Source organism: Lepidothrix coronata, unplaced genomic scaffold (assembly GCF_001604755.1).
Source record: "Lepidothrix coronata isolate B3197 unplaced genomic scaffold, Lepidothrix_coronata-1.0 Scaffold70, whole genome shotgun sequence".
NCBI lineage: Eukaryota > Metazoa > Chordata > Aves > Passeriformes > Pipridae > Lepidothrix > Lepidothrix coronata.
Window position 1 is genome coordinate 305,649 of NW_016690250.1, and position 15,564 is coordinate 321,212.

Here is a 15,564-nt window from a genome sequence, read left to right on the forward strand (position 1 = left end):
AACTTAACTCATAGTGTGGAACATCATCTCTTGATCAGAATAAAATCTGTATTAGTAACCACACTGTCTTTTCATGGTTCCTATGTACAAGTCGATAGTGTACAGACTATTACTGTAGCATAGTTGGAGAATGCAGAGCATCTTGTATCACTGAGCATTTCCAGTGTTTCTGCAGGCAGTCTGTGATGGAATTGAGTGTACAGAAGGTGTGCAAATCTACCCCTGTGAAGACAGGTGTTGCTTTGATATTTTATGCTCATTATTCAGAAATTCAGAAACCAATATTATCCAAAAAGTTTGTTTAGTAGTGAATTTCTAAGAGAAGCTTATCTCTTCAAGACACCAGCTGCAAGTCTCCTTTTGCAAGGAATAGGTGGCTGATGGGTACTTTGCAGCTCCTGGCAAGCTCTGAAGCCTCACAGTACCTATTAGAGCTCATTTGATACATCTAAATGACAACAAAATATCTAACTATGATGACATTTTTAATGGATTAGAAAAGTGTCTGAACTCACTAGATTTTTTTTTTCTATCTACATTGTGTCTTCTACATTTGTTTGATAAACCTTTTAAACTATTTGTCACTTTTTTTCTGTTGAGGAGTGTGTGATAAATATCACTCTTGCTTATACTGGATGATTTCCAGGCAAGAGATTTATGCCAAATTATAGTGTTTTAATGATGGAAGTATTGCAGGAAGCATTTGGTTCGTGAAGCCACCTGAGTGTAGGTGAATCATGGAATAATTTGGGTCGGAAGGGACCTTTATAGGTCATCTGTGCTAAAGAGTTAGAGGGGGTAGAGCTTATTTTTTTTCCTTTAAATTCAGCGGTGCTTGTTGACTGTCTCAGCTTCTGCAGGTATCAGCCAGAGTATAGAGAGAAGGTTATGTTCATGAGAAGTGCTTTGTAACTCAAGTTCTCCAGTGTGAAGTTTGGCAGCCACAGTAGAGACATTAAGTTTGGCACAAAACCTATTGGGGATAAATTTAGACTTTCTTTAGCAATGACAGATGGTAGAACTATTCAGTTTACTTGTTCACAGTTTACTGTTTAAAGATTTGGAGTGGTGTATTTTGTTAAAAAAGTATGGGGGAGTGGCAAAGAATGGAGAATGGGACTGATAAGGAGGGAAGAAGTGGTAAGTAGGGCTACTGTAGCGGGAGTGCAGGCCGGGAGGAAAGAGTGACGGGCAAAGAAGTTTAACAGAGATGAGAAGAAAAAGATTCTCACAAGGATTCAGAGGCTGATTAGGGTTGCTTCAGTCCAGGGAGGCACTGAAGACAAATCATCTGGAAAATGAGGCTTGATAAAATGACAGTTGCTCTCCTCAGTGTTATTTTCAGGGATGCTCCGTAGCACCTTGCCTATCTTCACTTTAGGTTTTATGATCTGAGAAACTGGGGCAATAGAAAGTAAGGGGAGGTTGTAAGTTTAGGTGGCTGCATCTCCATCCTTCCTCTTCATTCAATAGCTAGAGTATTATATTGTTCAGATTCTGGTGTGAGATGCTTATTTGGAAAGGATTGTTTATAAAAGATGGTATGTTAACTACCCCTTTTTCTCTAACAAGTAATTGTGTATGGTTTATTGCTCCTTCTTATATATAATGATATTATACATAAATATTATTTCTAGTGGTGCTTGTGTAGATTATTTTTTCCCAGAGTCCAGTTATCTTTTTTTATTGAATTATACCTTATTGTGTGACTGTTCCCATTGATTTCACCAGAATTATTTAGTTAAGAAGTATATATACATGGACCAAAGGGATTTGTTTCAGTTTTTCCAGAATAAGTTTTTGTATTTCTTTATTGATAAAAGGACTCAGTTGAAGGATTGATTGCTGTAATGTTAATATTGAAACCTTGATATAGATCTCATTCTAGCTCTCAGGTGTGTTGCTATTTAGATTTCTTATCCAAAATTGGTTAATAACGTTTCTCTTTTTTCAATAGGCAATGTTTAGTCTCTGCATGGTTGAAAGTGAAGCCGATGAGGTGAATTTACATGGTGTCACAAGCCTTGGTTTAAAACAAGCCCTGGACTTTGCATATACTGGACAGGTATTGTACAGTTCTTCAAAGTAAGAAACACAGTTGAAAGCAACTGCAATAAAAACTGAGTATGTCCTTTTCAGAAGTACTAGAAATTATTTTTCTTCTGCACTACCCAGTACAAGGTATTTTGATTCAACAGATCTTAATGTTTGTATACTGTGATGGATTTTTTTCTTTAGAAGGATTGTTTAATAAAAACACCACTTATGTGCATCATTGCCAGGTAGTGAACCATGTAGGATTTGTATTCCCTTTTTGTGGTTACCTGACTGTTCATAAAATCTTAATATGAGTTGATTCTGCATGCTAAATTATATGTAAAGAAAGGTGTTTTCCTAGTAAAAAATATTTATAAACTCTACTGTGTTTGAAAAATTATACAATTGAGGAGAAAAATAGGCTCTTACTTTCTGGACAGATGCAGTTCAAGTATCTTTGTAAATGCTTATAGGTACTATACATTTTTGTTGTGACACTATGACCACAGGTTAGATATCACATTATATCACTTCAGAAAATGCAGAGTGATGGTCCTTTTCCCTTTGCCCCTTGGCATATCTCTGCACTGCATGGTTTGAGAGCATTGCTGTGTGACTTCATCTCAATTCAGAGTTCATGAGTAGTGAGCTCAGAACACCTTGCTATGTGCTCTTTTGGATTCTAAAACTCCAGATAATCAAACTATTTTTGGAATATTGGTACGACAGTTGAGTCCACTGATGTATTAGTGATCTTTATTAGTTAATTTCAGAACTGAAAGCTTAAATCCATATTGCGTTATTCTGGAAGAGCTGTTGAGTTATATAAATTTAAGGCATCTGCTTCTATGCTGTGGATTGAGTATATGGCCTTATATGGGTCTTTTCGTTGTTTGGTTTTGCTTTTTTTGTTTTGTTTTTTTGTTTGTTTGTTTGATTGCTTGGTTAGGGTTTTCTTGGGTTTTTGTTTGGTTTTTTTTTTTTACAAAGAAACTAAATAGGAATAAGGAAAAAAAAACCTACCTGTTTTAAAGGATCTATTTTTGTCACCAGCCCACACAACAGTTATAGTTTAGCACTTGAATTTCTGTGTTTCTGCTGTTATGGAAAACAGAATTTATTGAAAGATTTCTTTTATATAAGTGATAGATAGAGATGCCATACTACATTAGTGAATTAGCTGAAGATCTCAGTACATGACTTGTCATTGGTATGTTTTTCGTTGTTTCAGTTGAAAGTTTTGATAAAAATTGGAATGGTAAGCACCTGTATAACCTTTTTAGTAACTTTAAATTATAGGTTGATTATTCTGAAGGGAGAACTCTTGTTAGAAGTATCTTTTGAGAGGATGGGTTATATTTGATTTCTGTCTGACCCATCCTGTCTGTTGGGATTAGATATATTCGCCATCTTTCAGCAAAACTCATAGTCTAATAAACCTGTGTAAAATACATTGACAACCTTTGAAAGAATGGATATGGCTTTTATGTAACCCAACAAGCAACTGCACATTGCTTCCAGGATAATATTCCCAGCTCCCTAGCAAATAATATGCGCCTTCTGTCCTTGGTTCTTTTATAGTCTTTTGAGTCTTTCATTTTCAGGCATAATCTACTTTGAATAAATGAATGGGGTTCTTAAGTTAAATATAGATGTGCATGTATGTGCAGTTGCTCATACATATAAGTGATTATAAGGTGAAGTTTACTCTGTCCTGTCTCTCAGGTACACCAAGCGCTACTTTGATGAACAGAGAAATGAGAAGTATTCTGCAGGAGTTTTCTTATAAAGGTGCCTTTGAAGCATAACTCAAGTGATAATGTGGGTCTGAGAATTAGCAGTATTGCTTTTTTGCTTTAGGCCTTGAAATTCTCTTCTGGCACTGGGTTTGTATGTTTTGAGCATTGCTTATGTACTGACTCAGGCTGACAAAATCTGGGTGAGCATTTCAAGGTAGTGAGTGGGAGTAATCCACAAAGGCTATTAATAAACTGGATTACTGGATGCTTACATCAGAGAGAGTTCTGAAGACAGTCATCTTTGGTTTGGTTTGCAAACTGTTTCTGATTTAAAAAATAAAATATTGGTCAGTAGCCCAAAACTCACTCATGCCAAATACAATTTTATATTGCTCTGAAAATGTAGGTATCAAGACATGATCTGAAATACCTCTTAAAAGTGAAACCCATGAACTCTATTTAGTTTCTTTTATTTATTTGGCCAAAATGTTGGTCAAAAAAAATGGATGTTTCTCTAGGTAACGCTGTGGAATTCCTTAAGTGTCCATGTCTAAGAAGATACGTAATTAGTTGCAGCTTTCTTCTCTTTATTTCTTTAATATGCTGAACTTACGTTTGAGATGCTACACATCAAATTGAATGCAGCTTTCTGTGAAAAATAATATATTGGAGACATCTGGTGGAAATATTTAATATTGCACACAATGGCCTGCAGTTTTTGAAAGTTATCAAAATTAAGAAATTTAATTTTTAGGATAACACTGAAATCTGAAATTAAACTCTGTCATCCTTGACTCTATTTTGTTAATTCTAAATGTGCCTGTGGACTTAAAATAAAAACTTGGTCTTCCTGTCCACTTAGGCAGACGGTGCCTTATCATAATTACTGTTGGAAATATTTTGTTCGTAAGGGAAACCTGATTGTTCAGAAGAAAAAAGTTTTAAAACTCAAATACAAATAATACCATAATTCCAACTGAGTTAATCCATTACTATGGTCCTTAATCATCACAAAGAAGGAAATTTGGTGTTCAAATAGGTAAAACTAATGAAAGGAATGGCAGCAGAATTCTATTTTGTTCTATGCATATAGGTTCTCAGTAATCCTCTAATAATGAAATCTTTGGTAAAAAAAAGTCTTAAATATGTTTCATCTTGACCATAGGCATTATACCATATAATTCCATAATCAAAATTGATTGATAGGCTACAATTTTCCTGTTGTAGTTGCCATATCCTTTCTTCATAAAAGGGCTTTAAGGTCCTTCTCTCTTCTGCTTCACAGCTGGTAGCAGTAAGACCAGGCCAGAGCCTCAGTGAGTAGATTACTTGCCCTGCCTTTTCCAAGTCTTAGATTTGCATTGGAAGGGAGATACATGAAGTACAATCCAATATAGGAACTATGTATTTTAGATTATTAATGTAGAGAAGCAGTTATTGGTGCAGAGTTTGGAGCTCACAATTCTTTCTGTCCAACTAAGAGTCTTAACCACTGTGTTAGAGAGTCATGGGCATTGTTCTTTTCTTTTTGACTATTTTTTTTAAATTTCAACCCTTCTGTTAGCAAGAGACACAATCTTATTTGGAGGAATGGGATAGCCCCCAAATAGGCCAGTGTAGTTGGCTGGCAAGTCACAAGAGCACTGGCTTTAATTTCCAGTGGATGATCCTAATTCAACAAAAATACAAACACACAGTTGGAGTCCTATGCATACTGAAATGCTCCAGACTTGGATCTTTCTTCTTGGTAACTATGTTTTATCATATGTCTTTAATCTATGGTAATGGAAATATTTTGCATTTAGATAGAATTTTATTTAAGGACCTCAAAACACATTATAAAAGCAAGTAATCACTGTCCTTACTTTGCTGCATCATAAACAGGAAATTATTTTGGGAGAAAATTACTTTCCAAAGACAGCACAGCAAAACAGTAGCTTTTATTAGGGCATAATGCCAAGTTTTGCTGTTTTCCTAACTGGCTGGTCTCTTTTCTTTTTGGTTGTTTTGGTTTTTTTTCCTAAACTATGATATTTTGTTTCTGTATTAATAGAAATTAAATTGTTGTCATAAAGTTATAAAATTATTCTGAATTGTCAAAGCTTACAGCTTCTTTGTGAAATTGTACTTTCATTAGTTATTTCTTTAACAAAAAAACCCAAAAAGACCAAAACATGAAAGAATGAAAGATCTTCTCAGATGGTAAACAAATAGTACAAATAAATGTTTTCAAGTACAACAATTTCTCCTGATAATTGCTTTGATTCCTTTATAGAATCTTGCTTTCATTTCTCATCAGTTCCTCCCTTCATTTGATATTGACAGTTTTTCTAGTGATCAACAAGTATTTCACCTACCATTTTTAGTTAAGATCGGGGAAAATAGCTATCAATATCTTAGCACCTCTTACTGTGTTAATCCTCTCTATCTCTCTTGTGGATGGAGGTGTGTTGCAAAGGTGTATTGTGATGGTTGATTTTCTTGGGTAAGTGGCCTTCAGTATCCTGTGCTTAGCAGTTCCACTGGCTGCCTTTTGAGTGAAATGAATCAGTTAAACCACCTGCTGTCCCTCGCAAATGTGACTTAAACTCTCCTTCTTTACTACTGGGGACAGAATGCCAAAGTCATGGATACCTGAATACAACAGGTCTGTGTACTACTGTAAATACTTAACATCCTTTTTCAATGCAATTTCAAAGCCAAAGGTAAAAATTTGATACTTAGATAGGGGCGTTTCCTTTTTCACTTATATCAGGAGGATAATCTCGTTTCTGTGCTTAACACTAGGTTATAGCTGCTAGGCATTAGGTTCACAGTTTAGCTACAGATTGCCCAGAAGGCTTAGAATAATACAAAGCTTAATTAACTCACTTTATGAAGTTTATTTTACAGAAAGTTAAATGTTCCATGTTATTTGCTGTGGACAGAAATTAAGCTAGGGACAAGACAGCCTTTCTAGAGCTGAAAGTGATTAAAGTAATGAAACACCTTCGCCAAAAAATAGTGAATTTGCTTGGAGTCTTGCTTATTCAAATCCTGTTTACTTCTAATAGTGGTATTTACTTCATTAGTGGTATGAAGCTATGTCAGGGAAAGATCAGGCTGGACATTAGGAAAAGGTTCTTCACTGAAAGGGTGGTAGATCACTGGAACAGGCTCCCCAGAGAAGTGGTCATGGCACCAAGCTTGTCAGAGTACAAGGAGTGCCACTCTTAGTCATGTGGTTTAGGAGAAACATGGAGCAGAGACATAAGACTAGATGATATTCCAACTTGAAATATTCCATGATTTTACAATGTATATGGTGTGCATTTAACACAAATTTTCATTTAGTTTTCTGGAAAAATATTATAACATATATCAGAGGATGCTGGTTGTGATTCCTTCTGGTATTGGCTAATGAGACATCTGGATTTTGTAACGAGTGCTACCAAACATTACATGCCAGGGCTTTGGACTGTTGCCTGCAGGGAACTAGAACATTCTTTCCCAACTCACTTTTTTGAAGCAGAATTTGTCAATGTGCAAGGAGCTTAGAATTCAACTGAAGCATGAATGAACAGGGAGACAGGCAAAAGTGCTGTCTGGTTGAGAGTGAAATGCAGTCTAAATTACTTTAAAAGAAAAGTTAAGGGTTTTGATTGCTCTCAAGCACACAGAAAGATCTCCATCAGGCAAAAAAAAGTAATACTTTTGTTAGATGCCTGTCTCGTTTTAAATGCTGATCACTGCAAGTGAAGTCAAGAAGGAATTTTCTTTTTCATCAAAGGGGCAGGAATCTTAGATATTTTTTCTTGTTTTCTATGTTAAATTCCATATCGTTTACTTTCTAGAATTTTCTGACATGACATTACATATTTCCTTACTGTGTGTACTTGTGGTGTGCATGTGGTGGTATTTAACTGCATTTATGTTAATATTCATTTATGTTAATATGGATGGCCCGAATAACATATAAACAACTATGCTGGTAATTAATAAAAATCAAGTCATTTTATTATTGTATAGAAGCTGAGAGGTGTGGAATAATTTTGAATCACCCCAGTTTCGGTAGAAGGAAGGTTTGCAATATTTTCTTCCTTTTTATTGTTTTCTGTTTCTTGTGGATTTCCCCAGCATGCAGTTTGCTTCTGGTGAATGTTTAGCATAGATGAACTAGTATTTTTGCATATCCCCAAGTGATTACTGAATAAAAGTTGAGGTAGTTCCATTTATGGCAAAGTTTTTTTAAGGGATAAACTAGACTTTCCTCAATTACCTTGGGAAACTCAAAGATGAATATGTTTTCTCAGCACAATAAATCTTCCATGGTATAGGAAAGCTGTAAGAAATGGAAGAGCATGTAAGAAATATGTCTGCCATCTTGAAATACACTTTTGTTACTGAGTTTGTGCAAATCACCTCTAGACAGTAGCCAGTCACCCTTCTTGTCTCTTGTCCTACTTCTCATCTCAAAGTGCTACCAGTATTATTTATAAACTGATTGCTGTAGCTTTAAAATAAATTAATACTATCAGAGTTAAATATAGTTTGTCTACACCTACAAGGTACTAATGTGCTTGGGGTTCTGATTCTCTTCATATTGTGTCTTTTACAATGCAAAACTGGTGGCTGGCACTTAGTAAGTAACACACCATCAAGATGGCAACTTTCTCAGTGTAGCTCATGTCTGAATAACATACACTGCAAGATCTGTACCAGCTTGTTTTGTCAGTCTGACCTTGAGTTCTCACTTGAACATACTTGACAGCGCTGCTTCTTTTTTTTTTTTTTCAATATCCATACCTGTTGGAGATATTTTTGTGACTGAAATCTGTTCTATTTTTCCATATTTTTCTCATCATGCTAAGCAACCTCAGTAGCACCAACCAAAAACCTGGATGGTGCTGGGGCTGATTCTCATTTACATTAAGATCCTTACATGTCTTTCTGGCTTGATGAAGAACTTTTGTATAGTATGTAAATTACATATAATATTCAGTTAAAACCTGGTATTAATATATATATGATGATTTGCACAAGCTTTAAGCATGTCATATACTCCCAGAACTCAGTATAAATGAGTTCTTGCTATAAACAAGGATTTTTCGGTATAAACAAGGATCAGGCCCCTTCTCTCCTTATATATCCGTTGTGTTGGAGATATTTTGTGGTTTTGCTTGAAGAAATGCATACACATTTTTCATTTTCCCTCAAAAATAGTTAAACTACAAAAGATGCAGATGAGTGTCTTTCCTTTTGTTTGCCTTCTTCCTTATTCTACTGTATTTGAGGTATACAGTTGATGCTGTGAGATAAAACTGAATCATGTGGGCAGAAGAAAAAGGATCTGAAAAAAAGCTTTACTGTGGAGCAGTGAGACACTGACCTCATGTGGTGTGAAACCAAAGTTGCCAGAGGAAATACAAGGATAAAACTGAATAAAGCGAGCATCTTTGAAAAATTAATTTTTCTTATGGATTTCTGATTTTTGTTGGATATTGCACTACTTAAATAATTTTAGTTTATATAGTTTATAGTGCGATTGCTAATAAGAAGTTGACCAGTGTCTTTATTCCCAAAGACTTTTTTGTTTCCCAAAAGGGATGCTCTAACAAGCTGACCCCAAGACAGCAGTCTAGCAGCTGTGGTCCAATTATCCTTACTGCTGCCTCTACATGATTTTAATTGAAATGAGTAGGAGATTCATGTGAGCAACTGACTGAATAATCAGTCTTGGTTTCTAAGCCCTTTCCGGCACTTCCCCAGCAGCATGTTCACTGTGCTTTCAGAGCCCTGCTCTGTAAAATGAAGACAGTGGTTAGGAAAATTATAAAGTGGTACCATGCAGAATAGGAAGGGTGTTCCTAGTCTGTATGTTTTTAATACGCATGAATAATACTAATAGTGGAGACTTCTGAGTCAGTTCTGTTGGCCTGATTCATCAGTATATATGGATGCATCCAAGTATGTAGATAACAAAAGGAGGTTCTGTTATTTTGAAAAGTCTCCCTCTTAAATAAACAGCATGCATTTAGTTTCAAAATATTTAGAGGGTAATGTGGCTTATGGACTGTCACAGGAAAAAAAAAAAGCTTAAAAATCCTTTGGGCAATTCAGATGAACTTTAGACACTGTCCCCATCCTGCAAAGACTTCTCTATATGCTTAATTGTACTCTTTCTGTTCTTTATGTTGACTCAAATGTCTGAAATAACAAAAGCCCTTACTGTTTTCTACAAGTACTCTGAGTTCCAGATGACAAACCTTCCATTTTCTTCTTTACAGATCCTCTTGGAACCAGGGGTGATACAGGACGTCCTGGCAGCTGGGAGTCATTTGCAGCTGCTGGAGCTTCTCAGTTTATGTTCTCACTATCTCATTGAGGTGAGGCTTCTTGGCCTAAACAGCCATTTCTGTTTGGTACACTTTTATTAGAAGTCTAATTTCATTAGGAGAGTATCAGTACAATGCCTGGTGTAACCTAAATGGCAAAAAGTGGATTTCAGGATTTTTGAGTGTAATTTGGGTTTCAGTTTGTGGGAGATGCTTTCTCCTTCCATACATTTTGTTTATTCCTGAAAGCAAGAATGCTTTCTTCTGCCTCAGTTTACCAAATGCTAGTTATTTCCCTTTTGGGATCATGAGTATTATGAAGAATTCAGATGCATAAGTGTTCACAACAGATTTTGATATGTATCCCAGGGCACTACTACCTCTGAAGGGATAGGGCTTATTGTAATGGCCCCTTATTCTCAACTAGCCTCATGCCCATAATGCTGATATCTTTATGAAACAAAAAATTTGAGTGCAGTAAACTAATTTTCTGTGATGACTTATAGCAAGAACACAGCTTTGATGTGTAACTATGAAAAACCTTATAAAAATAAAATAGCAATAGCAATTCTACAGAACTGTTTATTTTTCTTGGTAATTTTTCAGTACGGTTTCTGAAATAGGTTGTGTTAGCTGCTTCTGGGCAACAGGTGGGCATGGAAATGCACATCAGCACAGTCCTCTTAGTATGAACTTGCCTTCCAACAGTGTAACTGCCTTTGAACAGTCTGAGTGTGCTTGGCAGCACGCTGAGCTACTGAGTACCGGGGGCAGGCAGGATCTCGTGGTAAGAACTTCAGGAAGTACTTGAAGGCTCTGTGTCTTATGGAGAAGTGTTAGCCTTATAAAACCCTTCAAAATGTATGTTCAGATAATAAGACAGTATTAATTTGTACATTATAAATTGATTAGAAAGTTAGAGGAGCTGGTAGACTTATGCAATTCATTTTTTTTTCAGGAATGTAAGGAGGGATTTAATTTTTCTGAGAAAATAGACACGAATTGTAATGGGAAAGATGGTTGGTTTGAGAAATAAGAACTGTGAGATGCTAAATAAGCCACAAAACCATTTGGCCTACCAGTTGTCAGGCAGGCACAGGAAGGAGCTACTGTAATGAAAAAGAAGATACAAATCTAACATTATACCCTGTATTTAATGGCCCCCTAACAAATCAGTCAGTGGGAGTATGCCTCTGCTGATGATGTGGTTCTGTGTTTGTCAGAAATTGAACCAAAGAGAATATTGCAGCAAAGAATCTAGGGAAAATATTGAAAAGTAGGGAAGAAGCTGGGTATTGTGCTGGTGAGAGGGGATATGAGAGAACTGTAGGAGAAGAGCAGGTATATGCTTAGCATAAATCCTTGTGCTAACTACGAAGTTTGTGGTATTTGTAGCTCTTCTCTCAGCACTATCTTAATACTTTTAATCCTGAGGCCACTGCAGGGGAAAGGCGGACAACTGTACGATTAGCAGTGCTTTGGGTCTCGTCCTTGATGTGCAAGCCATAGTCAGCTACTTAGGAAGAGATTCATAATGAATTAAAAATCTCCCAAAACAAAACAAATCAATCCCAAAATTACACTACCTCCACAAGAAAACCACTCTGGAGTGAATAAACATTGCTTCTAAATTATTCTATAATTAACAGACCCAGAAAAATTCTCTGGAGATGACAATCGTAGAATCCTTTATGTTGAAAAAGACCTTTAAGATCAAGTCCAACCATAGAATGATAACTTGCAAAAGAAGCAGAAGTGTTTTAATTCCTCTCCTGCTAATACTTTTTCTGTTGCTCTTATGTCTTTAGATGCAGTTTGTCTCATGCGTATTTATTTGCATGTTTTTTCTCCTTCTATAATTTAGAAGAGAACCATGTCCTTCATGAGTCATAGAAACCACAACTCTGTCGTCTGCAGTTGCTGTAAGATGTGTAAAAGATGTGAAATAGCACTGTTGTACTCTGAGTAGTACGCCAGGGTTGGATAACTGGAGCTACACTGGTGTAAAAATTAGGAGGAAGTGGGGCTCAGTGTCTGGATTTTTAGTAATGGAGGTAGGGAATAAGGTAGGGGATGAGAGGCAGGGAAAAAGGAGGAGTATGTGTGTTGGAAGACAGAGAGCGGTGGGATGGCTATAGCTTATATCATATTGGATTCTAGGCTGTATTTTACTCTTTTTCTGGTATTTTTTAACCTGGTTCACCTCAACAAGGCGTATACATAGACAGATTTCCAGTCTGATTAGATCATAGTTTGAATTTACCTGTCTTTTTTGTTCTGTAGTGTTGCAGTCCATACAAGTAATCAGCCCTGAGTGATTGTGTAAGCCTTTTTAACAGAGGCCAAGAAGGTACTGCACATTAAGACTGTGATATCTTTCAGGGTCCAAACTAATTATATCAAGTACCTGTTTTTTCTACATATTATTGAATGACTTTAAAAAATGTTTCTTGCTTTATTTTAGTACTATCTGAAAATAAAATCAAAGTAGTTAAGGAAGTCTTCTTTAAAGCCACTTACCCTTGCTGCAGTTGATAACTGGGGTGCTTGTCACCCCACATGCTGTGATACAGATGCTGGAAAGAGATTAGTGCTTGCCCTTTCTCTTCTTTCTGATGAATTTGAGTGTGCTAGAGTTCTTTATTTCCAATGCTAGTGATTTTCTTTCTTCCTGTTTGGAGTTGTTCAGATTTCATGAACTTAGCTTAAATTAGCATAAATTCAGGAAATATAGTATGTGGGATCTAGCTGTCATTTAATGTTGTGTAACGATGACACAGAGTTTTAACTTGTTAGGATTGTCTTTAAATGTTTGGATTAGACCAGGCTTTTCCCATATGAGTGCTGCTTTTATTGTAAACACTCGTTCAAGCTCTCCTCTCTCTGTAGATGTTCCAGCTTGTCATTTTATTGGAACTGTCTTGAACAGTTTCATCTTTTCTTGATACTTTTATCTAGGGCCTGTAATGGTTCCATGGATTTCAATAAGGAGGATTTTTTTGCTACAAATGCAATTGGCATCACCCATACACATATCTTTTTCAAGGCATATTGGTAGTCTGTGAGGTTCCAAAGAAGACTGTTCTGATCTGATTTATCTAAGATGATTGTCAAAGTGTCTAACTGTCAAAAATTATTTGTAGTGCACTGGGCACACATTAATTTGCAGCCAACGCTGCATGTTCACTGGTCTTTAAGGAATTTCCTCTCGGTTGTCTCAAAATAAACAAGATGTTATTTTGACTATAAGAGAGATCCTCTTTGTCATAGACCAAACGGCTTAGAAGACTTTAATTGGTTGATGAATCCCAAAAAGGTTTCTGTTACAAATTGTTTGAATTGCATTTATGGCAATTTTTTTAAGAATTCTCAATCAAAGGAACAACAGAAAAAAGGAAAGGAACATTCTCCCCACCCTCAATTAGGTAATATCAATCTCTAAGACATTTATGATAGCGTGATGCAGTGGAGATTTCTGACAACACTTATAGTTTATTAAATGCATTTTATCATCTATAAACTTCTCATTATCAAATGTTCTGTGGCATCTAATGTTGATTCGATATTCTCATTTGAAACTCATGCTCATTTTGGATTGATAATTTACTAATTTTTATTTTAAAATAGCTATTGTTCATATTTTCTGTATTTGCAAACAAGAAAAATGCCCAAATATTCCCTACTTGAGGTCTTAATTCCAGCTTTGTGTTGTGCAGACTTCTCCCCCCACCTCAGTCATATCTTGAATTATGATTACTCCACAACCTCTGCTGTTTGGGGCTTTTGTTTTTAGTTTCATTTGTAGAGAGGGACTTTCAAAGAATGCTGATGTATTTTATTTGAGACACATGCATATTCATGAATCTTATGTCATCTGCATAATTCTCAGGTACATTAAACATTGAAACAAGGCTTGTAAGCTCACACATCTGTTTCAAGCTGAACAAACGGTAAGGCAATGTGATTTTTCTGAGCTGTGTTGGTGTTATGTAGGTGTGTGAAAGCTAAGCTAAAGACTTGAACTTTGTGTACCTTGAATTGCACTAAGGTCTGTGATCAAGCACACAGCATTTGCTTGCAGAGAGCACATCCAGCTCTCCAAGATTCTTATTTTCTGAGTTCCTCCTCCAGCTCAGGTTGACTGTCAGTTTTGGCTGAGATCTTTCAAAGGAGGCTAACGCAGAATGCTGCAGCCAACAGCCAGACTTGGAAATTTAATGGGAATAGGTTATCTGAATATCTTCTTTACCTTTTGAAAGTTTTAGTCTGTCGAGTTCCAGTGGACCGTATTTGTCCTATAATGGTGGAGAAGGCAAGAGAAAGCTTAGCTGAAGGCATTGAGTATGTTGTACATCTGAGAGTGGACTTCTTAAATGCAGCTGTGGAGAACACGATATTAGGTGGTGTGTTGTTGATGACTTATTTTGCACTTTAAAGCTTGTAAATGTTTTTCTGAAGGATATATGACAACTTTATTCTTATACAAGAGAGTAAACATGTTAAATCATTTATTCAGAACATAGAAGTGTTTGTTTCATAAATAAGTCTGAGTTATATAACTGATTGTAGATCTAAGAAGTTTTGTCTTTTTCCTCAACTGTTTTGTGTATTCAGTACCAAAGAGAGCCACAAACTGCAAGTTATTTCAACAAGCAAAGAGTATTAATAAAGAGGGAATGCTATTGAGAATACAAGTTTTTAATGGCATTTCCTTCTACTGATCAACATCAACTCAGTATTGTGTGGGAAGTAATTGGTTTTTAAACCAGAGTTTGATTACCACTAGTATTCAGGGATCTGGGACATTGGACTGTCCATATTTGAAATCTTAAAGCTAAGTGGTTTTTCTGTATTTTCCGAAGTCCAGCATTTTTTTTTCAGTGGAGTTTGAGGTACTTCCTGAGTTACATTCAAGGTAATAAGATGATAGTTGTGAGGGGTTAAGAAGTTGCAGAACTATCCTAAGGAAAATACTCATTTCTGAGAGGTGGCACGTGGCATGATGTTAGTTGGCATTTATCCTATTAACTTTCTGCTGCCAGATCAGGCACCTTTTGTGAAGAACAAGTTAAATTTATGTACTGGACAGAATCTGAGGTATCATTTATGTTGGATTTATTGGTTGGACAGTTGTATAGTTTCAATAACACCTTATTAGATGTGGCATTAGCTGACTGTCCTTGTACTCAGTGTTGGAAAGGATTTCCTATTCCCACAATAGCTAGGAGCACTGGGTATAGTAGACATGAGCTGTGATCCTGGTTACTACTAGAGCTAACTGGTAAGAATTGTTATTGGGATCATAAATGTTTTTGTGTCAAGTGAACTTGAAAGTTTGATGCCAGTGTTCCCATTAGTTTTAAGTGCATTAATGCTCCCTCCTAAATGGTAAATGTTGTTGGTTACCTTTTAGAAACTTCATTATAGTAGACAGAACTCCGCCATAGGTATATCTGCTTGCTTGCTACTGATGT

General features: G+C 36.1%; 1 protein-coding gene across 4 annotated transcripts in view; it reads left to right on the plus strand.

Moving 5' to 3' along the window:
• Positions 1-15,564, plus strand: part of KLHL32 (kelch like family member 32) — a 120,263-nt gene that overhangs the window by 47,707 nt on the left and 56,992 nt on the right. For all 4 annotated transcript variants that reach the window (XM_017818729.1, XM_017818732.1, XM_017818730.1 and 1 more), the window contains 2 exons: positions 1,958-2,065; positions 10,043-10,141. In XM_017818729.1, the coding sequence (XP_017674218.1) occupies positions 1,958-2,065; positions 10,043-10,141 (207 nt within the window). The remainder of the gene's footprint in view (positions 1-1,957; positions 2,066-10,042; positions 10,142-15,564) is intronic.